We start from the raw sequence: 27,536 nt of genomic DNA, 5'->3' as shown, positions 1-27,536 counted from the left end.
AACTACTTTTGTTTCAGGGTCCATTTTGTCATTATGTCAAAAAAGCACCTGCATGGCGCGATAACACGTAGGAGTTTACGAGGAGCACTTGAAGGCAGCATAGCCCGAGCGGGGCGGGGCGCTTAACTTACCTGTGAATGATAAAATTGGGCGGATCAAAGTTATAGACCGTCCATCCTCGCTGAGCCACGCCTGGACAGCTGGACCGCACGACAGAGCAGAGAGGGAGGTGAAGAGAGGAAGAGACGGACCTGCCGAAGTGAAGAAAAAGAGATAAGAAACTCCGCTGTGCAGCTTCGTGTTTTGTGGAGTTTGACGTCGAGCGGGACTTGGCTGTTGCAAGCACGGACAGCGAAAAACGAACCGAGCTCACCTATAGTGCCTGAAGCTGAAAAGCAGGTATGTTTTTTTTTTTTTTTTTAGTTTTCCAAAGCTAGATATAGGGTGACAGTATCTACCTTTAAACCAGCTGATGGTGTGTAGGTTACCTGAAAATGTCGAGTACAGCGTTAAATGAAATAGTTGTTTTGATTTTATGAGATGAGAAACGTCGCGCGCCTGGCCAGGTGTTCTCATCACGCGACGCAGAGGAGCCTTTTAAACCTGCGCGTGCTCAATTACTGTATTGTCTCCAATTGAATCATGATGCATTGTGTCGGACAATTACAACGTTTAGCAGCACTTCAAATGGGTCAAATCTTTTTGATACTTTGTGACACTTCCTTATGGCTAATACAGCCTTTGGTAAATCAAAACATGTGTGGCCACAAACAAATCCTTTTTTTTTTTTTTTTCAACTTTTTTGTTTTGTTTTCCAGAAAGCATTTATGCTTTGTCCTCACAAGACCATATAATCACATGACTTGATATGAGTTTGATATCATTGGATGTATACTATAAATTTATGTCATACTGTAGATATTTCTGTCAGCCTAAAAAGGTGGATAAACCCTATTCTGCAAATAAAACGGTGGGTAAACAAAAGTTTAGGTGGATTTACCCTCCACTTCATCAGTGCCTTTATAAACACATAACTTTTTACTGCTGAGCCTCATCCTTTATTTAGACTGAAATTATAATATTTAAGAGCCTAACCTCCTCCATGCTATACAGGAAAAACATGCCTGGCCTGTTGTATTCAAATGCATGTTTTGAACGCAGGTATTCACAGTAATGGCCTTGGCCTGTTCCTGTGGTATTTGCCTAGTTCAGGTTAGGCCAGGCCTCTAATGTGCCCTATTTGTTTGTCTTGTCTTTTGTCAAGTGATGTACCTGGCACTTCACTCGAACCTTGGAGGTTCGTTTTGCCATAACACACCCTGATGTGTATCTGCCCTCAGGATATAAAATTAGCCTACAGTCACAATGAAGAACTAGTCTTTGGCTTTGGTACTGGCTAGTGTCTTTTCTGTGGATAGATTAGGCATGTCTTGTGGAGATTCTTCTGTTCTCCTAAGCCTGGTGACTGTACAAGTTGGGGCTTATTTCTAGTCACCACTTGCAAAAGCATTACTGATCAAAATGTAGTCCTCCTCCTTTGGTTCAGCCAAGAAACTACATCTGCAGCTATACAAGCTCATCCGTGTTTCATAAATGGTGCTGGCCAATGAAATGTGTGCACGTCATGACCACCCTCTTACCCTAAAAGGCTATAGCTGACTTTGGTCCACCTCCTCCGCCTATTTCACATCTTCAGCAAGCATAACAGTCCACCCCACTGCAACCCAAGGGCGAAACACTTCGGTAATCACAAATCCTGCCCTTCCCTGCATTAATACTTTGACTCAAACATCATAGCAAACCCCTATCCTGTACCAAAACATTGTTCATCCCTTATCAATCCTTCACCCCGCCAAACCCCTATCAGAAGACAGGCTGCAGATGGCAGGGCTTGTCAGTACAGGGCCATGTGTGTTTTCTGTGTTTGGTAAGAGCCATGGAAGCCAGGATAAAGCAGGGATTGACTCGCAGCCAAGAACAGGAGCGAGCAGGAGACGGGAGACGCTGCTGAAAACGTGCAGAGGAGGCACGGTCGGCCCGAGGGACACCAGAGCCTCAGATTAGATTAGATAGTTCCATGCATACAATGGCAATCCATCTGTATTGCTGACTAAATCAAAAGACTCCCAAGGCTTAGGGTCAGTAAGGTCAACCAGGTGAAGGAATCTGGTGAGGTCTCAACACTGGGCCCAGACATGGATAAACCGGTCATAAGATGCCGGTTCAAATCCTTACTGGAAATCCTTTGGAGCCTGAGGCTTAGTGCTCATCAGTGCAATCCACTCTGTATGTTGGATATTATGCCATGTGCTGGAGCTAGGCTGGAGGAGATTTTGATGGGGTTATGTTTGTGCTGTCATTCTCTTTTGATGAGAATATGAGTTGGTACTAAAGAATGGACCTAAAGACTGAAGTAGTGCAACTATCTAGAACCAGAGAGTGTCAAAATGTGCAAGGCAGTTTGTGCAACTTCCTGAGGAAGTTAGCCCATGGATGGCTTTCAGAGTGAAGCCACATGCATGTGAATGTTACAAGTCGGTCAGTTTTTTGTTTAGGCTCTGTGTTTAATGGTTTCATTTGCTCTATCCTAATTCTAATCATACATTTAGTCCCTTGGGTGATGCTTTTAGTCTTATCTGACTTCTGGGATTGCTGCAGTTTCTCTTAAAGTTGTTGCAAGAAAGCAGGCCCCACTTTTCCTTTAGGATGTCTGTGTTAGGTGTCCGCTACATGGCACATGATAAACCAATAGAAATGCCACTCTGTTCCTCCTCCTCCCCCCACTGCTCTTCCAGAGTCTGAGCACATAATGAACTTAGAGAGAGACACAGATGACACCTTATGCACTTATCCCTTTATCCCTCTCTTTATATAAACACACACACATACACTCTCTCTGTCTTTATCTCTTTCTCTCTCCGTGTCTCTCTCCTCACACTTGGTCTCCTGCTCTCTCTGGCATCATCTGTTCTGTACCTGAGAGGAGGGTGACGGCTCAGATGATGTGTGTGCACATGTTTGTACAAACGTTATCTCCCTTGATTGAGGCTTAGCTTGGTTTCACTTAAAGGTTGCTGACAGCCTTGGTTTAAATTGTCATGTCTTCACTGTTGGATATGAAACCTTAAATAATTAAAGAGGTATGACACTGTTCTTTGGAAAATTATACTACACCTGCATATGATGTTACAAAATTCCACATTATTCGCAAACCGCAAAGAGAAAATGCACGACAACAGCTGCTGAAAACAGAGGAGTTGGATGAAGATGGTATTTTATCTTTTAAGGGAATTTTAATTCTATTTTTCCTAACAAGGCAGAATCTTTCTCCAGGGTGTGGTTGGAGATAATGACATTTCTCTTTCTGCCCGGACTTGCTCCCGACATTCCTCCCTGCCTCTGACTGTCCTGATCTGAAGCAAGGCATCCCTCCGTCGGCCCCATTGCATAAGGGGCAACTGGAGGCTTCTGGTGCACAGAGCCAGCTTCACTGTCCATCAGCAGAGCAATTGGGAGTGTTATTAGCCAAGCAGTTAACAGGCTCCTGACGGAAATGACGGATCCGAAGAGAGGGGTGGGGATAATTGGTAAAGCAAAGGAATGGGAGACGGAGTTGGGAATTTGTGGAATTCCCTTTCTAATGAGTGGGTGAGGAAGGAATGTAGGCCAGGCGGGGAATAAGGGATGGACAGGTGAAGCTGTTTTGTCTGACTGCGGTGCCCCTCAGGTCATACAGTGACATTAATGATGTTTGACAATATTGGATCTTCCTAACCGTGGTCAGAAAGTAAAACTGAGGTTTGTGTTAATGCAACAGTGCAGTCACCTGTCGCCAGCAGAACATTATCAAAACAATGCCTTCAGGAAAGAGTACCAACAGAGTGTGGAAGATGGATAACAAAATGATGTTTACTGTTGATGTTTTTTGTAATTTCTTTTATAGGCCATAGATCACGGGTTGCATGCTCATAATAATAAAGCTGCACAAAGGGGAAAAAAGTAGCTGTTGTGGTGGTTTACGTGTCCAAACCCGTGATGCACCTCTTATTACTGTGGCATTGCAGTAAATTTTAACACCCCCGGAGTGTGTTGTGTTTCTCAGTGTGTGCGAGTGCGTACACACACACACACACACACGTATATCTCAGATGAAAGTTTCTCTGTGATCCGTACACACTTGGTTTTAGTCAGATGTCAAGAAGTTCTAGTGGAAGGTGTTTTGGGAAGTTTCATAGTCATACAATATCTCAAGGACGGGACGCTCTCGTAACATCTCCAGTCCTTTTGAAAACATACCTTAAGGAAATGAGAACCTGTCTGTAAATATGCTATTTGACGAACAAGTTGTAACTCGGCTCACACACCTGTATGCTTATTAAATAACCCGGAGAGGAGTTATAGCAGTGACCTGAATAACACCATTTAGGGGTTTTGGCTGACTTCGGAAGGGTAGCCGTAAAAATGACTCATGTTTTGCTTGTGATTCATGTAATATAGCAACTTTCAGTCTTTTTGGAACCCAAAAATGGATGGAACGAAGGAACCCAAATTTTCAAGACCATAGTGTAGGGCTAATCTAACAGAATTTACCATATTCCACCAGTAGCCTGCAGTATTTATTCAGCAAAACCTCCATTACAGGTTAGTGGCATCAAAACATGGCTAATAACTATTTGGCCTTTCAAAAACTTTAAGAACCTTGCTACTCAGACATCTGCATCACCTCAGCAGAATGTGTGTGTGTGTGTGTGTGTGTGTGTGTTTTTTTTTTTCCTCATGAATAACTACGACTAATAAGGACAGAAAATAGTCGTGGCCACATGCTTCATATATTCTGTTGCCTGCCAGGTTAAACAGAGTAGAGTAGGGTAGAAATTTGTCTTGGGCACAGTGCTATGATCCATTGCTTCACATAAAAAAACATCACAAAACATGAGAAGCGTTTGACCCGATGCTAGACTGTTGCTTCACATAAAAACATCTTACAGACATAAAAAAGACATTTGACTATACATTTGACATTGACAACACGACGGCTTAAAAAGAAACTGTAGGAATTAAAGTGCAAAAGTGCTAAGTGCTTGTGTATTTATTGCACATTGGTCTATTGCACTAAGATTTAGCATTAGAGTTCAGCAGCTTGATGGAGGCTGGAACAAACGATAGCTTCAAGTGGTTTGATTTGCACTTTGGCACACGGAGTCTTCTTCCTGATGGCAGAGGTTCGTATTCAGAGAAGAGGGGATGTTGAGAGTCCACAATGATTTTTGTTGCTTGTTTCATAACTGCCTGCTTGTAAAGGCTCTGTATGGGCTCATGTTCTCTCTTCCTATTACCTTCATAGCCATTTTGTGCATGCTGGCAAGCCTGCTTTTCAGTTGCACTGTTAGGTTGCCAAACCATGCTGTAATTGCATATCTAATGATGCTCTCTAGGGTTGCCCGGCAGAACATCAGCATGATCTGGCTGCTCACTCCATACAGCCTCAATCGCCTTAGAAAGTAAAGTCTCTGCTGCAGTCTACTGCACATGTTATCATTGTGTATTTTCCAGCAAAGAAGGTTGTCTATGTGGACACCTAAGTATTTATACGAGGACACCTGAATAATTGTCCGGTTTTTGATGACCACTGGCTCATGGTCAGTCACTTGCCTCGGTCAAAGACCATCTCCTGTGTTTTGGTGGCATTTAAAATGAAATGGTTGGTGTCACACCACTTGATGAAGATGTCTATCTCATCGTGGCACACAGAAGGGTCCATGTCCTTGTGGAGAAGGCTCACAATCACAGTATCATCAGCGAATTTTATAATATAATTATTGGGGTATTTCCACATAATAGGCATCACATTCTCCCCGTATTGAAAAATTTTGACTTGTTAGACCCTGCACTCACCAATCGGATGCAATTGAATAACTGGATGTATTACTGAGTGTGTAATCTTGAGCCAGGATCTAATTGAGGACTGTGAAAAACCCCTTTCACTTTCTCTCTTAGGTTTATTCACAGCCTAGCCAAAACGTCCTGCGGAATTGATAATCCGTCCTAAATATGTTTTCCCCCTGCTCTCTCTTAAAGCCACCATGACGGACGCAGACAAGTTCCTGTACGGGGACCGCAGCGGGGTGAACAACCCTCTGGCCCAGGCCGACTGGGCCACCAAGAAGCTGGTGTGGATCCCCTCGGAGAAGTTGGGCTTCGAGGCCGGCTCCGTCAAGGAGGAGCATGGGGAGGAGTGTGTGGTGGAGCTGGCCGACTCTGGCAAGAAGGTGAGGACCAAAATAGTCGTAGCATCAGGACTCTAAAGTTAATACCAGCCATGTGCTGCTAGGTTTTAGCTTTGGCTGGTAAGTCAGTTTTACCATGTACCTTGGCAAGTACACAATGACCATTTTTCAGATTTTATATTCTCTATATAATCTATATATATTTATATATATATATATATATAGATTATAAATTCATAAAAAAGTGAATCTGTGAGTCTAGATGCAGTATATGACTTATCAAGCCTCCAACTTTGAGCAAATCCTCAATTCAGAGTCTGTTCATGTGGCTCAATCACATTCCAGGAAGTACTTGACAAGTTTCCTTTTTCTGCTCATCTCAGGTGAAGGTCAACAAGGACGACATCCAGAAGATGAACCCGCCCAAGTTCAGCAAGGTGGAGGACATGGCCGAGCTCACCTGCCTGAACGAGGCCTCGGTGCTGCACAACCTCAAGGACCGCTACTACTCTGGACTCATCTATGTGAGTTGGGGTGGATACACACACACACACACACACACACACACACACACACACACACACACACACACACACACACACACACACACACACATATAGCCCATGTGCGCTTGAATGAACACACATGTATCAGACACATCCCTTTCTCTCGCTCTCTCTCTTTGCGACAGATTGGATGATTTTCAAGTGTGCACGCATGATGTTACAACCCACCTCTTTTATATTACTTTGACAATCCCCCTTTCTCTCTTGCCTAGACATACTCGGGTCTGTTCTGCGTGGTGATCAACCCGTACAAGTACCTGCCCATCTACAGCGAGGACATAGTGGACATGTACAAGGGCAAGAAGAGGCACGAGATGCCCCCCCACATCTACGCCATCACAGACACGTCCTACAGGAGCATGATGCAGGGTAGGAGAAGGGGTGTGGCGGTATTGCACATTATTTGGCGGTAGTACAACATGCACCAGTACATACTGTATACACACACTCAAACACCCACACAGGGTGTAAACACATGCTTTCTGACGCAAAAACAACAATGTCAAACCATCTCCGAGCTCTGCCTCAACTGCTTGTGTTTTTGAATGATGTCAAGTTGTCAACTTGTGTTTCATGATCCTGATCATCCCACTTTATTTCCTCCTTTACCAGATCGTGAGGACCAGTCCATCCTTTGCACGTAGGTCACTTTTCTCTGTTCGCATCTTCCCCATGATTTGGTTTAGAAATGTAATTGTTTCTAATTCTAGTTGAATTATCTATTTTTACAATACTGCATACGAATTATCATGGGGCCAGGTATGTTTTTTTTTAGTACTAATACTGATTCTGGCACTTCACATTCAAAACTTTATTCAAAGCCTTACAATGCTGAATGAAATACATTTTTTATTTTTTATTATTACTTTGTTTTTAACATTTCTACTGGCCATCTGCCTCTCTAGATAGACTTGCACAATTAATTTCTTCAGTAAAAATATAGGTAATAACAGTTTAGTTGTAATTATGAGAATTTAACATTCTGTATCTTTTTGATACCTTTTTAATGCCTTAAAATCAATATTTCTACAAAAGTAATTTGTCTCAATAGCCCGCCATATTGCAAGTATATTACAGTATACCTTTTTACATTTGAACCTCTTCTGCATGCTACATATTCTGTATCTTAATCTTTCCCTTGTTTTCCCATGTTTGGTCTTTTCCCCACAGAGGGGAGTCAGGAGCAGGGAAGACAGAAAACACTAAGAAAGTCATCCAGTATCTGGCCCACGTTGCCTCATCTTTCAAGTCCAAGAAAGATCAGGTCAGTAACGTCCTGCTGTTCCTTCTCTTTCTTTCCCTCTTTCCCTCCTTCTGCTTCTTTCCCCATGGTGCCTCGTCTCAGAAGATGAAGAAAGACCGCACCAGGCCACCCTCATCTTTTTTATTCTCCTCTTACTTTCCCTGCTTCTCCCTGCCTCCCTGTTCTTTCCCTCTCCTCTGTAGTTTTCCATGTTAGTACTTAGCCAGTCTGTAACTTCCTAACCTCTGTGCTGTGTGGCTTCTACCTAACATTCCTCTTTCAGGCCTGGACCTGCCTGCCTCGCCTCTCTGCAGTGACCAGAAGTGAAGCAGAACGTGTGTGTGTGTGTGTGTGTGTGTGTGTGTGTGAACTTGTGCTGTTATTCTTGTGTGTAGCGTCTTCACTAGAATGTCTGTGAAATCTTACATGAATCATTTCTTCATTATGGCTCTGAATGGAGCCGGCAGCAGGTATACTCTATAGTTATGCAATCTGTACACTGCAGTGGCATCAAATGTGTTAAATTCTCTCCTTTTTGTTTTTCTCATCCCATCTCTAGGGCAGTGCAGTACTGTCACATGTGAGTTCATCTCTCTGACTCCGTAAACATTTGGCGTCTGATTTTGTTTTTGCTCATGCATTACTTTACTAACAGCAAAGTCTCACTTTCCCTGCCTTGGGTATTGAGGGAAACGCATTCAGAATGTTTTTAAAAGGGATTGCGGCTTTACAAATAACAAGAATTCATAAATGCAAAGTGGCAAGAGTTGCAATTTCTAAGCTAAAATGACCATACCTTTTTTCCCCTATTACATTTTTAGAGTATTAGATGTTTAGATTTGGGTTGCATAGTCGCTTTAATTGACCAGATAGTTTCGCCTCCGTATAAAGAGTCTGAAATGGGTTCAAAAGAGAAAGAGATATACCTTCTCAATGGGTGTTTTCACTTGCGGCGGTGAGCTGCCTAGTGACACACCAGAGCAGTTAAGCGGTAACCCTATCTCCGGTCTGTCTGAAACACTGAACTCCACCTTGGTACTTGGTGAAGGTATCCCGCTCCACCCAGCAGCCATTGTTCCCCCCATCTGGTCAGCCTTGAATTGGTCTTTGTTGTAAACTCTAGTACCTGCCTCTTCCGGGGTGTCACAGTGCACTCCCGCATTTCCTTTGGGGATCTCGGCTAACTCGCGTGTGCTTTTCGCCGCGCTCTCTTGTTCGTGCCTGCATGGACAGGGATGGTTTTACAGGGTTTTTGTGCTTGAGTAGGCTTGCTGTGCCTGGGGAATGTGTGTTGGAATGTGCAGGATTTAATGTTTGCCTTTGTTTGTGCGTGTGTGTGTGTGTGTGTGTGTGTGATGGTTGATTGGGAAATGATAACATCCCCCGAGGTTATTCTTTTGAATGTGCAGCCTGATTTTCTTTTTTTTTGTTTATTTTACAAGCCCAATGAGTCATTGCACATTATCAGAGCTTGTGTGTGTGTATTAAGCAATGAAATAACTGCTATGCTACACAAATAATGCATGATTTAATGCATGTTGTCCAAGGGAAAGAGTCCTGATGAAGGATTGTTGGAGTCTACAGTTTGTTGTTGCTGTCTTCTCTCTGCCAGGGTGAACTGGAGAAACAGCTGCTGCAGGCCAACCCAATCCTGGAAGCATTCGGCAATGCCAAGACCGTCAAGAACGACAACTCCTCCCGATTCGTAAGAGCAGCCTCAAATTAATTCCATCCGCTCTTAAAATATCATTCTATAGTCAACCAGAAATCTAATTTTAGTGCTGCTTATCACTAGCAAATACTATCACAACACCATTTTCAAAAGTGTCAAATTTTTCTCTTTTTTTCTCTTGTAGGGAAAATTCATCAGGATCAACTTTGATGTCAATGGATACATTGTCGGAGCCAACATTGAAACTTGTATCTTTTTAAATATGCTGCTTCTTTTATTTTCTGATTCCTTCTATACTGCATTTAAATATACAGTTTTCCGGTGCAGTTGTTTTTGCCATTGTCCTTGACGGGAATGCCGTCAGATCTGCTGGAGAAGTCTCGAGCCATTAGACAAGCTAAAGACGAGAGGAGCTTCCATGTCTTCTACTACATGCTGACAGGAGCAGGGGACAAGATGCGCTGTGAGTAGACATTTTATTAGAGCACGAATCCCTATTATACTTGACAAATACACAGAGCTGGGCATATATATTAATGACTGAGTGAGACATGCACTGTCAAGAGCCAAGACATTTCATTAAGCACAAATCCTTGTGAAACTTGGCAAATACATGAGGAAATAGCTGGGCTAGGCCACCATGATTGAAATCAGAGCTTCCCGTTTCTCAGTTCAGTTATATTAGTGGAAGAGGAACTGTGTTCTACCTGAGGTTACTCTCTCCTGCATCCAAGCCATGCAGAGTTGATCAGTCCCATGTGAAGGCAAGAGTAGAACTCCCTCAGTTGAACTTTAATTTTTAATGAATAATCTCCTCCTCCTCTCCTCTTTCTCCCTTGCCTAGCTGAGTTGTGTCTGGAAGACTACAGCAAGTACCGTTTCCTGTCCAACGGCAACGTGACGATCCCCGGCCAGCAGGACAAGGACATGTTCACTGAGACCATGGATGCCTTCAAGATCATGAGCATCCCAGAAGAGGAAAGAACTGGTAGCTGTGCCCCCACTGTCCATTTGTTGTAACTTGTTTATGGTCAATGAATGTGTCTGAGTATTTATTAAATTCATATGAAATGCCGTGTCTCTACCTATAGCGCCATTTCCAGCCATTTCCTGAGTGTAACACAATGTGATATGCTTCCTTCTTCCCGACACACACTGAGCTCTTCTCTGTTTGTTGGTCAGGTCTGTTGAAGGTGGTGTCGGCCGTGCTGCAGCTGGGCAATATGAGCTTCAAGAAGGAGCGTCACTCTGACCAGGCCTCCATGCCTGATGACACTGGTACACACATTCACACACGTCCATGATACCACACCTTCTTACTGCCTTCGCTCAAACCTTCCCAGTTCATCCACCACCTACCTATTCACCCTCCAACATGACCTCTATGTGTTTTTTTTTACCCCCAGCTGCCCAGAAAGTGTGTCATCTGCTGGGGATGAATGTGACTGACTTCACACGAGCCATCCTGTCCCCCAGAATCAAGGTCTGTATGGGAATATACAGTGATTCCTTACCAATCAATGGTATAAATAGATTAACTGGATGCCATTTTGGGAATTGATCTGATGTTTGATGTCAGTTTCTAAACCCAAAACAAATGAACGCACAAATGAATCAATCAATGAGACAATTGCAGAGATTCCATGCAAATAACTTAAATGTGCAGTTAGGGGCAAAGTATGACATTGAAGTATTGTTTCGTCTAATTTCTCCTCATGTAATCCAGGTTGGCAGGGACTATGTCCAGAAGGCCCAGACCCAGGAGCAGGCCGAGTTTGCTGTTGAGGCTCTGGCCAAAGCCTCTTACGAGAGGATGTTCCGCTGGCTGGTCATGAGGATCAACAAGGCCTTGGACAAGACCAAGAGACAGGGAGCCTCCTTCATTGGCATCCTAGACATTGCTGGATTTGAGATCTTTGAGGTAAGGGACTTAGGGCTTGAGAGACTTGCCTCTCCAACCACAGATGTACTTGACTCAAGATATACCTTTTTATGGTTGAGAATATTTCCACAATTAAAACATAATAAATTGATGATCAATTCTGCATTCTCCCTCTCATCAACCCTTTTCTTCTCTCCCCTCCTGTAGTTGAACTCATTTGAGCAGATGTGCATCAACTACACCAACGAGAAGCTGCAGCAGCTCTTCAACCACACCATGTTCATCCTGGAGCAGGAGGAGTACCAGAGGGAGGGCATCGAGTGGAGCTTCATCGACTTCGGCCTCGACCTGCAGCCCTGCATCGACCTTATTGAGAAACCTGTAAGACGTCTCCCGCAGTTATTATTCCTCCACAAGCTTTATACACTAGCAGCACTAATATCTGTCCTACCCACCCTTAACCTGGAGTGACACTTCAGCTTAAGGATTGCTTTCAGGCCATCTGCAGATGACACCTAGTTTCCAGCTGCAAATAGTTGTCCCATGCAAGTTGAAGCATGCGTTGTACATAAAGCTGCGAACGGCTTATTAAATCAGTCAGGATTCCTTTTGAGCTGCCGACTGACTAGTCCTCCTCTGGTTGTTGTTCCCTCTGTTCCTCTCAGGCCGGACCTCCAGGCATCTTGGCCCTGCTGGATGAGGAGTGCTGGTTCCCTAAGGCCACCGACAAGACCTTTGTGGAGAAGGTGGTTCAGGAGCAGGGCGGCAGCCCCAAGTTCCAAAAGCCCAAGAAACTCAAGGATGACGTTGATTTCTGCATTATCCACTACGCTGGAAAGGTCATTACACCTATAGGGAATCCTCTCACTACAGATGACCTTCTTAGATGAATTGTTGAATCGGTCGATAACTTAAGTCAAATTTATATAAATATTTTTTTACAAATGCTTGCAATGTGCTTCAAAATAAGACAGGGCATTAAGACATAAACCAAATAAAGGGAGATTGTCTGGGATAGCTTGACAATGTTATGATGGACCTCAGTGTTTACATCTACATTCTCCTCTGGTGCAGGTGGACTACAAGGCCGATGAGTGGCTGATGAAAAACATGGATCCTCTGAATGAGTGTGTGGCCACTTTGCTCAACCAGTCTACAGATAAATTTATTGCTGACCTGTGGAGAGACAGTAAGTGGACTGCATGCATCTCAAAATGCACACTGTGTAGCATTAAGTAGGCATTTTAAGCATATTAATATAGCTTAAAATACCTTTTTAGTTTATTACCAGTATAATGCCAGAAAAATGAACCAATCACAGAACAGACCGTTCCTAACTAGCAATTTACTGCAACTACAACTACATTTTGGAAGAGCAAGACCATCTTGTGTCGGGTAAACAGAGCTGCAGTCGAGATAATTACTTTCCATACACAAGTGCAACTCAATTTGACATTCAAACTTTTACTTTAATTTCCTCTGTACATTTAAACAGATTGATTTAGACTACTTGGACTTGCTAGACTACTCCATCAATACCCTAATGAAACATATGGTTCGGTTGTTCTGATGTACTTCTCCCTGTCCTCTCAGTGGACCGTATTGTTGGCCTGGACAAGATGGGAATGTCGGACTCCATGCACGGCGCATTCAAAACCCGCAAAGGCATGTTCCGCACTGTGGGCCAGCTGTACAAGGAGCAGCTGGGTAACCTCATGGCCACGCTCAGGAATACCAACCCTAACTTTGTCCGCTGCATCATCCCCAACCACGAGAAGAAGGTACAGAACGCAGCAACAACATATTTGTCACATTTTACCCGAGGTGCAGCTGTTGCCAAAAGCTGATGCATGAGCCTTATGTTGCTGTACGAGTGAACACTGGACACTCATTATGACAGGTGTTCAAATGGTGGCGAGGGAGAGCAAAATATATGGTGAATTAATAATGTGCGTTGGCATACCAGCTCTATTGCACATTAGAGAGCCAGCAGTAATAAAGAAGAGAAGAATGAGAGATGAATGGCTCTTGAATGCTGGGGATCTTAACCCTTTCAGCCCCTAGAGGCAAATGAAAAAAATTGCCTCTTCTTGAGACAGACTCACTAGAACATATTGCTTCACTTGACATGTGGCAACCCGCCAGAATAATAGCCACAACCCCATTTTGGGTTCTGACCCACAGTTTAATACACAGTTATGGAGAATTAAAAATTGTTTTGTTTACCCATCTATATAAAAAGGACAGATCACATGAACAACTCTGTAATGGTACTGTGTGTATCTGTCTCCTCCCTCAGGCTGGTAAGCTGGAGCCTCATCTGGTTCTAGACCAGCTGAGGTGTAACGGAGTCCTAGAGGGGATCCGCATCTGTCGACAGGGCTTCCCCAACCGCATCGTCTTCCAGGAGTTCAGACAGAGGTAACATACAGTAGGAGATACACAGATTACTCTAATTTCTGGTGTTTTACATATTGTTTCAGTTTTAGACTTAGGTTTAGACCCTTGTACCCTTGAAGGAATTACTGCATTGAGATGGTTTACCTTTAAACAACCGCCTTTCTTAATCCACAACTGGAAACACTCTTTCCTGTAACTGCTTCCCTGTCTCTCAGGTATGAGATCCTCACTCCAAATGCCATTCCCAAAGGCTTTATGGATGGCAAGCAAGCCTGTGTGCTCATGGTAAGACTGATAAATTAGTCTAAAAATCACCATTTCTCCATAAGTGAAACAAAAGGTTCATTCTTATCTTACTGACTTGTCAGCACCTTAATGTCACAATGTTAATGTTCTCCATCTCAGATCAAAGCCTTGGAGCTGGACCCCAACCTGTTCCGCATCGGTCAGAGTAAAGTGTTCTTCAGAGCCGGGGTCCTGGCTCACCTGGAGGAGGAAAGGGACATGAAGATCACTGACGTCATCATCAGCTTCCAGGCCTGGTGCAGGGGATATGTGGCCCGCAAGTACGAGGGATTCACTCATTTGATCCACAACACTGAAAACATTTCATATCAAATTTATTTTGTATCAAAAACACATACCTCGATGTATGCCACATGTGACCTGCAAGTAGAATGAAAGAAACACACCAGAATAGCTGCATTAATCAAAACTGTCCGTTAGTTCGTACCATGGCATGGTTGCCATGGTGTTGTGGACTTTAGCCAAATACAGGTCAGTCAGGGTTGAGACACTTGATGAGAAATTTCATCAAGGTGTGATGATCATTTTGTACAAATCATGTCTGTTCTTTATTGAGCAGTATCTAATTAATAAAAGCAAATAAGTCTTATTGTGATAATTTAACTTCAACTATAAATCTACACATCTTAGCTGCAATTTCTCACACAACTGTTATAATCCTCTTGTATACAAAATTACTTCACGTGACGTTACTGAATGAGAGAATGTTCTGGGTTCTTCATCTTTAGCTTGCATTGACTGCTGCAATACAGCCATGTGTGGTGATTTTATGATTGTAAGACAACATATAGTCTGGCATTATAAAATTGATGTTTTATAAGCAGTGCCTCTATGTATGTAATATGTTATAAGCACTGCTTACTAATGGTTTAGTTGTTAACTTGCAAGCCAAGTAACCTAATGTTACTGTATTCACCACAGAAGAGATGAAGGCAGCTGATCAACTATGAAGCCAGAGAGCTGAGATCACATTCAAATAAACTGATAACTAGGTGTTTATTTCATTGCCATGAATGACCTGTGGGACTGTATAGAATCTGTACTTGTTGGGTTACACATCTGTAATGTCATCTGTATCTGTCATCTGTATGTATTGAAATCAAGAGACTATGGTAAGTTGCAGTACATTGTCTGTCTTATGTTATTTACTTTCTTTTTTGTTTACTCCAGAGCCTTTGCCAAGAGGCAGCAGCAGCTGACAGCCATGAAGGTTATCCAGAGGAACTGTGCCGCCTACCTCAAACTCAGGAACTGGCAGTGGTGGAGGCTCTTCACCAAGGTACAGATGGAAGGAGATTAATGAAGGCAGTTTAAGTTGCTTTTTCATTTTCTAAGTGTGCACCAAAACATTCACGCAATCCAATAACTGGGGAAGAGAACATATCAGAAGTTGCTTTCTTAGCATGTTGATATGTTGCCTTGCTTTTGTGTGTTTGTAGCATGCCAGCTGACATATTGTTTGTTAGTAGCACAGTTATGACTAAGACATATGAAATATGATAAAATATGAAAATATATATTATGATTATGAGTTATATATCATATTATAGTATAGATATGGTAGACGGAGTGACCAGTGATACCACTGTTGATTTTTAATTGTTTGCCAATACAATTTGGTTTCTGAACTGCTGAGTGGGGTCCTGGGACATTTTGGGGGATTTTTTTAAAACTTTTTTATCAAATTTTGGAAAGTCAGATTTCAGCACACATTGAAGAGGACATGGTAGCAACTGCGAAAAGTCAGAGTGCCTTTTCATTCGCTCCTCATATCGCCTTCTGCTTTAATAACCTTGGTGAATATTGTCTGTTTCTGCCAGGTGAAGCCCCTGCTGCAGGTAACCAGGCAGGAGGAGGAGATGTTTGCCAAAGAGGAAGAGCTGGTGAAGGTGAAGGAGAAACAGCTGCAGGCTGAGCAGCAGCTCAAGGAGTTTGAGGCCAAGCAACAGCAGGTATGAGTTTCCCCCAGCAAATTTGTAATAGTGGCTTAATCTAGGGTCAGTCTTATTCCATATCTGTGAAAGTAGACCAATTTATTTTTAGATTTGCATTTACATTTTTGGTTTTGATTGTGTGTGCCAACCCCCAAACCTGGCAAATGTAGATCTTAACTCATGAAAATATGACTGTTATGGTAACCGATCTCACTTTGCCCCCCTCCCCTCTGCTAGCTGAACGCTGAGAAGTTGGCCCTCCAGGAGCAGCTCCAGGCGGAGACGGAGCTGTGTGCGGAGGCCGAGGAGATGAGATCCCGCCTGGCCACCAGGAAGCAGGAGCTGGAGGAGATCCTCCATGACCTGGAGGCCCGCGTGGAGGAGGAGGAGGAGAGGGTCACCCAGCTGCACACTGAGAGGAAGAAAATGCAACAGAACATCACGGTCAGTCAGATTCAGTGGGACGTAAAGGAAAAATCCACTTGAAACACTTAAACACGGTTTAAAAAACAGCTATTGGCGACGTATCTTGCAATTTTTGCATTTTTCAGACGGTGGATTCTTCCTTAAAGTTACAACTTCCTTTTGTTGGCAATACTATTTCACAACCAGGCCTGGAAATCAGTCAATTAATCAATCAAACTTGATTTTATATAGCATATGCCTACAATGCAATGCACAGTAAATGTAAAGGTTTTAAATTATGGGATAAACATTGGAATTGCTTGTCTTCTCCATGCAGGACCTGGAGCAACAGCTGGATGAGGAGGAGGGAGCCAGACAGAAGCTTCAGCTGGAGAAGGTCACCATGGACGCCAAGATGAAGAAGATAGAGGAGGATGTCATGGTGCTGGACGACCAGAACAACAAGCTCAACAAGGTCTGACAGAATGGCATGTTTATTTAGCCTTGTTGGGAACTTTTATTTGGACTTTTGAGGTATAAATAGTGGCCCGTACATTTACATTTGCCCAAGATATGCACATGGTTTCAGTTTGATATAGAAAGAAAAGGGGGGGAAGTAGGAGACAGTGACAGACAAAAATATTTTCGAACTATAGCCTATAATCAACGTGTACTTATTGAGATTAAATATTTGTATGTATTATGTAGTATAGTCAATTATCTGGTTATTGTCTAGCAGAGTTAAATATCTGAAGGATTACAGCCGGCCTGCATGTGCTGAGCTACACTGTAGACACAGACTTTGTTTTATGCTTGGCTGTCGACACTAATGAGCACAGAATAGGTAGTTGGCTGTAAGCATTTGTTGTTTTGTCATCCTCAGGAGAAGAAGCTGCTGGAGGAGAGGATCTCCGAGTTTACCACCAACTTGACCGAGGAGGAAGAGAAGTCTAAGAGCTTGCAGAAGCTCAAGAATAAACACGAAGCCATGATCACTGATTTAGAGGGTAAGTCTTTGTTGTATACACTATTGTGTTTTTTTTTTTTTGTTTCTCTTGTTTTTTTTCTTTTGACCCACTGAGACGATGAGGAATTCCATGTCCTCTGTTCTCTGACACTCAGATCGTCTCAGAAAGGAGGAAAAGCAGCGTCAGGAGCTGGAGAAGAACCGTCGTAAGCTGGAGGGAGACTCCACCGAGCTCCATGACCAGATGGCGGACCTGCAGGCCCAGATCGCCGAGCTCCGAGCCCAGCTGGCCAAGAAGGAGGAGGAGCTGCTTGCTGCACTGGCCAGGTCAGGACCATACACAGACATTTCGGGAAAGTTTTTCAATTCAAAACGAGTACTGATTCTGTGCAGTCTTAAGGCACATTTGTAGCGAATACATATATTTTTATGGCATTAATATTTTGGTTTCTCCAGTTATTTCAATGGCAAAATCATCACTAGGATTGTACAATGCTGAGGTTGCATTTAAAAATGATCAAAGCTACAGTTTTGAAAGCTACAGATTGCTAAAACATTGTAAAAGGGCAACTATCAACTATAAAATCCATGTCATACAGCATTATGAATTGTCAGTTCTCATTTCCAAGATGCTAGACCTACCTCTAGTGTAAATCTCATCCCTCCTCTTCCCCTTCCAGGATAGAGGAGGAGGCTGCGGCCAAGAACGCGGCCCAGAAGAAGATCAGGGAGCTGGAGGCCCACATCTCCGAGCTGCAGGAGGACCTGGAACTGGAGAGACTGGCTCGCTCCAAGGCCGAGAAACACCGCAGGGACCTGGGAGAGGAGCTGGAGGCCCTGAAGACTGAGCTGGAGGACACACTGGACTCCACCGCAGCACAGCAGGAGCTGAGGTAACCGTGATTTCCACGGTTTTGGAGAAGCTTATGTGGTATTTTTTCCAGAGGCGCGGGCTTATCTTAATTTCTGAGAACTTTTTTTTCACCACCTGCCATTATGTGAATCTGGACATCCGTGAGGAGAAATATGAACTGTGGTATCTATATGAGGATAACAAGGAGGTTGTACCATGACAACAGTTTCTCAGGCCCTAATTTGAAGGCAACAAGGATGCTATAGAAAGCGTAATTGTTGCTGTTTTCATGTTGGTGTATGTTATACAACAACAAAATATGATATGCAACATGATATTATATGCAACAATATGAAAAGACAATGATTCATCATATCTATTTGAAGGCAACAACGAGGTTGTGCAAGGATATGTAAATGTCTTTTTTATGTGGTTGTTTAGATGTAATTACTCTTTTTATTCCTCTTTTCTCATACTCTCGTCCTTCATCCACTCACTCAACTCCTTTCCAGGAGCAAGCGTGAGACGGAGGTTACCCAGCTTAAGAAGACGCTGGATGAAGAGGCCAAGCTCCACGAACAGCAGATGGCTGACATGAGACACAAACACAACCAGTCCTTTGACGAGCTCAATGAACAGCTGGAACAGGCCAAGAGGGTAAAAACAAGCGGAAAGAAATCTGTGTTCAGAATTGAGAAGCGGCATCTTTATCTTCTATCTTTTGTGGAATGGTCCCCAAACATCTGACAAGCCCAAGTAATGTGTCTTTCTTTTTTGTGCCACTCCTCCAGAGCAAGGTATCGGTGGAGAAAGCCAAGCAGGCCCTGGAGAGCGAATGGAACGAGGTGCAGATCGAGCTGAAGACCCTGACCCAAGGTAAAGGAGACTCTGAACACCGTCGGAAGAAGGCAGAGGCTCAAGTTCAAGAACTCCAGGTCAAACACGGAGAGAGTGAACGACAGAGGCAGGAGCTGGCCGACAAGGTGGCCAAGATGCAGGTACGGATGGACTGGAGTCTGACATTTGGTTTGCTGGTGGGACGGCTGGGTAAATGCTTAGACAGTAGGCAAGGGAGTGTAGAGCATGGGTGGGGAGAGGTTGGATGACTTTTGTGTTAATATTTCTATGACGATGGATGGATTGACTGCTTGGGTGGATGGGTGGGTGAGTGGGTAAGAGGAAATGCTAATGTGGCATTCATTCACAAATTCGTTCTTTCTTTCTATCCCATGTCTAGACGGAGCTAGAAAATGTAAACTGCCTCTTAAGTGAAGCGGAGGGCAAGAGCATCAAGGCCAGCAAGGACTTCTCTTCTGTGGAGTCTCAGATGCAGGATGCACAGGTACGAACACACGTGCACACACATTCTCTCACCCGTTCTCTCATTTTCACTTTCTCTAATTCAATTGAAGATATAAATATGTTTTAGAGACATTTAAAGGTACAAGAAGCGTCGTCTCTGCCACACCGCCTGGCAACCTATTCTTATGCACAGAAACGTGCACGCAATGTTCAAGATGTTTTTTTCCTGAGCCGTCCCTTCTCTTCATTGCAGGAGCTGCTCCAGGAGGAGACCCGTCAGAAGCTCTCCCTCTCCACCCGCCTGAGGCAGATGGAGGACGAGCAGAACAACCTGCGGGAGATGCTGGAGGAAGAGGAGGAGAGCAAGAAGAATGTGGAGAAGCAGGTCTACAGCCTCCAATCCCAGGTCGGTCCACCGTCAGGCTCTGTGTCTTCTCAGTGCACTTGAGCAAAGGCCTCACATTTGCTCTACACGTGTCATCACATTAACTGGTTATTTTCCTATTAATGTAGTTGTACTGTAGTCCTGGATCTGTATGTATAAAGTAGTGTGAGTGCTGATCTGACAAGAGCTTACCTCAGAGTAGTTTTTTCGTAGTTTTTATTATTTATTGTTGTCATGTGAACACTAGTGGTCTTAGATCAGTAGTCTACTTATTATTCTTAGAGGAATGACTCCAACCCTTGGTCAGGTGGCAATTCACACAAGAGTTCCTTTCCTATTGCACTTTAACCCTGATTCTCTATTAGTCAGGAGTCACCATTTCCCTCAACCTGCCCACACTTGATTGACTTGTCCTTCCACCGCCCTTTCTCCTCACTTTTGTCTTCAGCTGGCAGAGATGAAGAAGAAAGTGGAGCAGGAGGCCTTGTCCCTGGAGGGTGCGGAGGAGGGCCGCAAGCGTCTCCAGCGGGAGATGGACGGCGTGGCCCAGCAGCTGGAGGAGAAGACCTCAGCCTACGACAAACTGGATAAGACAAAGAACCGATTACAGCAGGAGCTGGACGACCTCATGGTGGACCAGGACCATCTGAGGCAGATCGTCTCCAACCTGGAGAGGAAGCAGAAGAAGTTTGACCAGGTATTGTATCCCCAAGGCAGAGACATTATCGCTGTGACAAGCTGTGTATAGTCCGTCACTGTCTTTTGAAAGAAATAACGATTAGAAATGAGATCACAAAATTTCTCGATCTACTTGAATGTTACTGTTCATTTCACCCACAAACTTTCAGTTTGACCGAATTCAGCTCAGTAGAACTTACTTCATTCCACATGAGGTAATTCAATGTGGACTCTCCTACTCTGCTTCCTGCTTTCCCCTTTTTCTAGATGCTGGCTGAGGAGAAGACCATTTCCACCCAGTATGCTGAGGAGCGTGACCGGGCTGAAGCTGAGGCCAGGGAGAAGGAAACGCGTGCCCTGACACTGACCCGTGACCTGGAAACCCTGGCAGACCTGAAGGACGAGCTGGACCGGGCCAATAAGCTGCTCAAGGCCGAGATGGAAGACTTGGTCTCCTCCAAGGACGATGTCGGCAAGAGTGTAAGAGCAAACACTGGCATCATTGGTGGAGTTGGCATGGACAGTTGCAAAGGGATGACTTGGGTCTGGCTTAGACTGTAAAGTGATTTTTGCGGGAGATTCAACACTAGAAATGTTTCTTACATAATGATTCAGGATTTTGAGGCCATTAGAATTCTCTTTTTTTTCAGCTGCTCCTACCTTGAGTCATTGAGTCCTTACTCTAAAGACAATGATACATTGTTAGCTTTTTGAAGCAATAAAAATGGCCAATAATTCCCCTCAGCAGAAATCAGGATTAGGAAATGGCACAAATACTGCATGAATGACAATGTAACCTCCTCTTCCTCCCTCTTCCTCAGGTCCATGAACTGGAGAGGTCGAAGCGTGGCATGGAGCAGCAGCTGGAGGAGATGAGAGTCCAACTGGAGGAGCTGGAGGACGAGCTGCAGGCCACGGAGGACGCCAAGCTGCGTCTGGAGGTCAACATGCAGGCCATGAAGGCCCAGTTTGACCGGGACCTGCAGGCCAGAGACGAGCAGGGAGAGGAGAGGAGGAAACAGCTGGTCAGACAGGTAGGAAAGGAGGCCCCAAAATGGCAGTCCCCTATCACTTTTTTCAAGATGTTCTGTGTGTTTGGCTATGCTTTGGGTAAAAAGAAGTCTTCTGTATTCTGTTTATCACCAAAATAAAAATTTTTGTGCACAAATACTGCCAAAAGATTGTTGAAACATAGTGTGACAGTCACTAAATCAAAAATCAAAGACCCATATGGTGTCACTCCCCTCCAGGTGCGTGAGATGGAGGTGGAGCTGGAAGACGAGCGCAGGCAGCGCTCCCAGGCCCTGTCGGCCAAGAAGAAACTGGAACTGGACCTAGGAGAGCTTGAGGCCCACATAGACACTGCCAACAAGGGCCGTGATGAGGCCCTCAAACAGCTGAAGAAACTGCAGGTAAAACAGACACACACACACACACACACACACACACACACACACACACACACACACACACACACACACACACACACACACACACACACACACAAAAGTAAGAGCATACGTACTGGGAAAGTGAGCCAAAGTTTGATCTTTTTTCCTGGGTTTATTGTTTCGACATGACTTTAACATGGTTTAAAAGACCCATGAACTATCATTAGCAGTCTATTCTTCGGTTTCATCCATGTTTGATTGTGAAATCAATATAACACTTTAGATGAGTCGATGGCAGAAAAGATTAACCGTACCTCACTGCCCTAAAACTAAGCCTTGCTGCCATCTAGTGTTTGCATAGTCAGAAGGAAAGATTAGAAGCATGCTCAACAGCAGCCAACTGTTCTCACACACACACACACACACACACACAATGTGCACTGGTTGTGAGAAGTGGTCATTAGAAATGAATGAACCCGTCACATAGTGCGATGTGTAACTTCTGCACCGCTGTCTGTACCTCCACTCCCCAGGCCCAGATGAAAGAGCTGATGAGAGAGCTGGATGAGCTGCGTGTGTCCAGGGACGACGCTCTCAACGAGGCCAAGGAGAATGAGAAGAAGGTCAAGACCATGGAGGCAGACGCCATGCAGCTCCAGGAGGTATAAAAGTCACATTGGAAAAGCACAACTGACAGTTCCATATCAGTACCCTCTGTTAGTTGTTCTGTTTTCTCTGTGGAAAGTAAGTACTCACCAGATTGTGTACAGATAGTTGTCCTAGTGGCCTCAGCAGTATCAGGCATTGAAGTCTTAACAATACCTGTCTCTCCTGCTTCCTCCAGGACCTGGCCACTGCAGAGAGAGTGAAGAGACAGGCCCAGACCGAGAGAGATGAGCTCCAGGATGAGATTAACAACCTCAACACCAAGAGGTAAGGACCACACAATAACAACAGCTACAACACACAGAATGTGTTAATCTGTATCTCAGTTTTCATGTGGGAGAAATCACAGTCATCGTTTTCATCCATCTAACCTAATGGTCCAAGTCTATGTTGTTGACTAAAAGTAATCAGCTAATGCTGGTTACTAAACATCGCACAAAAAGTTAGGAAATTTGTGTTTGGTAGATTATTTCTCTGTTGTAACAATGCTTCTTGGCAATACATTTTATACCGTTGGAAAGCCTGTTTATTTCCCTTTTAAATGGTGCCTCATTTGTAAGGAACATGCATTTGTGGGATGAGCAGCACAGCTGAGTATGTGGGTTGCGCTCATGTAAAATTTGCCAAATCTTCTCTGCCAATGCCAAACAGCTTATTCTGCTGTTGCTATTGACTCTTGTTTGGTGTTGTTTGGTGGATTGGATGATTGAAGTCTATCAGTAACAAGGAAGAAACAAGACATATTGGCAATTTTACAATTTATTCATTTAACAAACAATCAGGAGCCTCAGTAGCGTGTGGAAGAACCATACACAGCCACAACAGCCTGGCACCTCCTCCTCATGCTGGTCACCAGCCTGGTCACACACTGCTGTGGGATGGCATTCCACTCCTCAACCAGGATTTGTCGCAAGTCAGCCAACGTGGTTGTGTCGGTCACTCTAGCACGAACAGCACGCCCAAGCTGATCCCATAAGTGTTCAATTGGGTTGAGGTCAGGACTGTTGGCAGGCCATTCCATTCTCTCTACTCCCAAATTCTGGAGGTAGTCTCTGATAAACCCCGCTCTGTGGGGGCGAGCGTTGTCATCTTGGAGGATGGAGTTCGGTCCCAGACTGTGGAGATATGGGATTGCCACTGGTTGCAGAATCTCATCTCGATATCTCTCTGCATTGAGATTGCCTCCAATGATGACAAGCCTCGTTTTTCCAGTGATGGAGATCCCGCCCCACACCATCACACCGCCTCCACCAAAAGGTGTTACTCTATCGGTGCAGCAATCAGCATAGCGTTCTCCCCGTCTTCTCCACACTTTGACCCTACGATCCAACTGAACATAACGTTCCTCCACATGTTCAGGTTCCAGTGCAGGTGCCAATCAGGTACCTGATTGTCAGCACCTGGGGGTACCGGAAGCTCAAAACAAGAGTCAATAGCAACAGCAGAATAAGCTGTTTGGCATTGGCAGAGAAGATTTGGCAAATTTTTCATGAGCGCAACCCACATACTTAGCTGTGCTGCTCATCCCACAAATGCATGTTCCTTACAAATGAGGCACCATTTAAAAGGGAAATAAACAGGCTTTCCAACGGTATAAAATGTATTGCCAAGAAGCATTGTTACAACAGAGAAATAATCTACCAAACACAAAGTTCTGAACTTTTTGTTCGATGTTTATAATAATACCTAAACTTTTATTTGGACAGAACGTGGTTAGTATTTGAGAATGGTATCAGCAGTGATAAAGTGGTATCAGTGCAACCCTAAAATGAAGCTGCTCCTCTTTAATTCTCACTGATAATACGATGCAACTACAATTGCTATAATGAGTATTCAACCCCCTTGACTTATTTATTGTGCTACAAAATAAATTTAAAATGCATTCATTTGGGAAATCTGTTCTTTCAACCCTCCAAATGAACTGCCACTTCTCCTCTTCCTCACTCCCTCCCCAGCTCTCTGGCGGCAGATGAGAAGAGGAGGCTGGATGCTCGTATCGCCCAGCTGGAGGAGGAGCTGGAGGAGGAGCAGGTCAACACTGAGATGGTCAACGACCGCCTGAGGAGAACCACACTGCAGGTAAAGGCATATCTCAGCTATGTTGATTGTCGTGGCTAATGCTCTGCCTTTCGTTTGCGAGCGAGAGCAGCAGTTTCATTGCTGGAGTCCAGCAAGGTGCTACTGTAGAAAGTTAAATTGAAGTGTTGGGTGTGAAATAGGTCATGCATTTTACTTTTATTTTGGCAGCAGTAATGGTAGGTAGAAGAACTGGGTAGTTAGCATGAGCAGTGATAGCCACCAGACCAAGAAAAGAGCACCAACCTACAGAGACTCCAGCTTGATCAACCGAAAATCCAAGGAAAAACACATCACAGTATTGGATACAGTGTTTGATTGACAGGTGATCGCTGGAAAGTGCAGTTCAGAAACGACCACAGCAATGACATTTTAGCACCAAAGATTTAAAAAAACAAGTAGACTAATTTGTCAGATTACCACTTTAAGATATGCTGACCTTAAACATTGTCTCTCAACTGTATGTGTCCCTCTGTGTGTCTGTAACCTCAGGCTGAGCAGTTGGGGACAGAGGTGGCTGCAGAGCGTAGTACCTCTCAGCGACTGGAGGGGGCGCGCTCCCAGCTGGACCGCCAGAACAAGGAGCTGAAGTTGAAGCTGCAGGAGCTTGAGGGAACCATCAAGTCCAAGTACAAATCCTCTATCGCCACCCTGGAGGCTAAGATAGCTCATCTGGAAGAGCAGCTGGACATTGAGTCGAAGTGAGTGCCGCTGCGCAGTAGCCGTACGGTGATGGTTACACTGGTCAGATGGTCAATCAAGCAAACAAACATGGAGCATGATTTAAAGAAAACCAAAAGAGTTCAATTTCTCTGTAGCATTTCTGTGTGTGTGCGCTATGACCAGTCCATGTTTGGGTTTGTCTTGTCTCGTAGTAGCTATAATCCTTTCACAGAGTTTTGCATTTGTTTGAGATGGCCTAGAACCTTCCAGAAATGCAATATATGTTCCTGTGTATTATTGGTTCAGTAAGGAAAGATGGGCAGTGAGTGAGTCAGTTAAGTGAGCAAACTCTGAGGATGTTCGAAAGCGAATCGGATACATTTTTCTTGCTTTGGGAACTTTTTGTACTTGTCAAAGAGTAGAGCGACTCTGTGCTGATTCCTCAAGGCCATTTGTTCTCCTCCTGTCTCAGGGAGCGGCAGCAAGCGTCCAGGCTGGCCAGGCGGACGGAGAAGAAGCTGAAGGAGGCGCTGCTGCAGATCGATGATGAGCGGCGCAACACGGAGCAGCACAAAGACCAGGTAGGCCTAATCACTGATCCTCCTTTTCATGAATCAGATAAAGGAAACGCGCACAAAGCAAAGTGGGGAGCGCTTGGATTAGTTTTTAGTTTCTGCATCACCAAAGGGAGAAGAGAAAGGTCTGACTGTAATATGATCTAGACTTGAATCCTTGTGGAGCTTGCTGTATGGTTGATGTTGGTGTATGCATTGATGCACTGATGCTCTACACATACTGTGAACCCTCTCTCCCCAGGCAGACAAGCTGAACACCCGAATGCGCCAGCTGAAGCGTCAGCTGGAGGAGGCTGAGGAGGAGGTGACGAGAGCCAACGCCTACCGCAGGAAGCTGCAGAGGGAGCTGGAAGACGCCACCGAGTCGGCGGACGCCATGAACCGCGAAGTCAGCACCCTGAAGAGCAAGCTCAGGTAGCGTCTTCTAACATTTCAAGTATTAATGTGTTACATTGGTGCACACCTTTTATCCAAAGTGTCTTCCTTTTTTATTGACTGTCCAGCCAACAATGTACAATTCGGTGGTGTAGGTGGTTACAAACCTTTTTTATTAGGTTGCTTCACCAATTTGTGCAATCTGTCACATAACTTCATATACACTTTTCATACACCTGCCCGTTAACGTACAGCATTTTCAGTGGTAACTGGAATGACCCGTGTTTAAACCACCAACTCTTGTTTGTTTTGTAGACGTGGGGACTTGCCTTTCAACATGCGGCGTGTCCTCACCCGCACCGGCCTGGACAGTGACGAGGAAGCGGACTTGCAGACCGAGGCGTCCGAACCCGCGGCCGAGTGAACGGGACGGAGCAACAGCCAGCTGTCAGTCAACATGCAAAGATAGCTACACATTAACCGAACAAGCCATCAGACAAAGATTTTATGAAAGGATTCAGCCTTTTGCTCCCCTTGATGTCAGTCCCATAGCCTTATTATTACATTCCATATAATGCATTTATATTTGCCCAAATAATCTAACTCATCTCAGTGAATGTGAGTCATACTTGTTTTTCTACAATCTCTTTCCAAATACTTTTTCTTGCTCTATTTTTCTACTTGGCTGGTGTATCATAAAATATTGTTTGGAGCTATAATTATACTGCTCTCGTATCAAGCCATTGCAGTCACTTTTTATGGTTTATATGCTGTTACTTTGCCATTTTGAAAACAACACACTGGTCATTTTATGCTTTGTTTTGCACACAAGTTTGGGTCTTCTGGATGTTTTGATGCAGTAGCAAACTGTCTTTCACATGCAGTCTTTGATAATGTTGGTAAAAAATCCATGTATTTGTACTGTATACATTCCCCCCACTGTGTTCTCAGTTCAATCATTTTATTACCT

General features: G+C 44.2%; 1 protein-coding gene across 1 annotated transcript; it reads left to right on the top strand.

Moving 5' to 3' along the window:
* The first annotated feature begins 184 nt into the window (after positions 1-184).
* LOC139662770 (myosin-9-like) lies at positions 185-27,536 on the top strand. The gene is made up of 43 exons (XM_071541480.1): positions 185-399; positions 6,079-6,269; positions 6,611-6,751; positions 7,006-7,162; positions 7,406-7,433; positions 7,964-8,057; positions 8,596-8,616; positions 9,649-9,741; positions 9,893-9,956; positions 10,073-10,171; positions 10,553-10,696; positions 10,891-10,986; positions 11,115-11,191; positions 11,435-11,629; positions 11,798-11,971; positions 12,256-12,429; positions 12,665-12,779; positions 13,184-13,371; positions 13,890-14,011; positions 14,206-14,275; positions 14,396-14,556; positions 15,467-15,575; positions 16,117-16,248; positions 16,468-16,674; positions 16,973-17,110; positions 17,519-17,642; positions 17,758-17,929; positions 18,283-18,495; positions 18,968-19,112; positions 19,247-19,453; positions 19,693-19,797; positions 20,011-20,163; positions 20,591-20,839; positions 21,088-21,300; positions 21,642-21,854; positions 22,071-22,232; positions 22,745-22,873; positions 23,056-23,144; positions 24,833-24,956; positions 25,446-25,654; positions 26,089-26,197; positions 26,433-26,605; positions 26,882-27,536. The coding sequence occupies exons 2-43, from the start codon at positions 6,084-6,086 to the stop codon at positions 26,988-26,990; spliced, it is 5,883 nt and encodes a 1,960-aa protein (XP_071397581.1). The 5' UTR covers positions 185-399; positions 6,079-6,083; the 3' UTR covers positions 26,991-27,536.

Source organism: Centroberyx affinis, unplaced genomic scaffold (assembly GCF_046629955.1).
Source record: "Centroberyx affinis isolate AG114_WGS23_722 - 3 ecotype Tasmania unplaced genomic scaffold, CSIRO-AGI_Caff_v1 ptg003890l_1, whole genome shotgun sequence".
Taxonomy (NCBI): domain Eukaryota; kingdom Metazoa; phylum Chordata; class Actinopteri; order Beryciformes; family Berycidae; genus Centroberyx; species Centroberyx affinis.
Note: the sequence above shows the minus strand (reverse complement) of the source record. Positions and strands in the feature narration are given on the sequence as shown.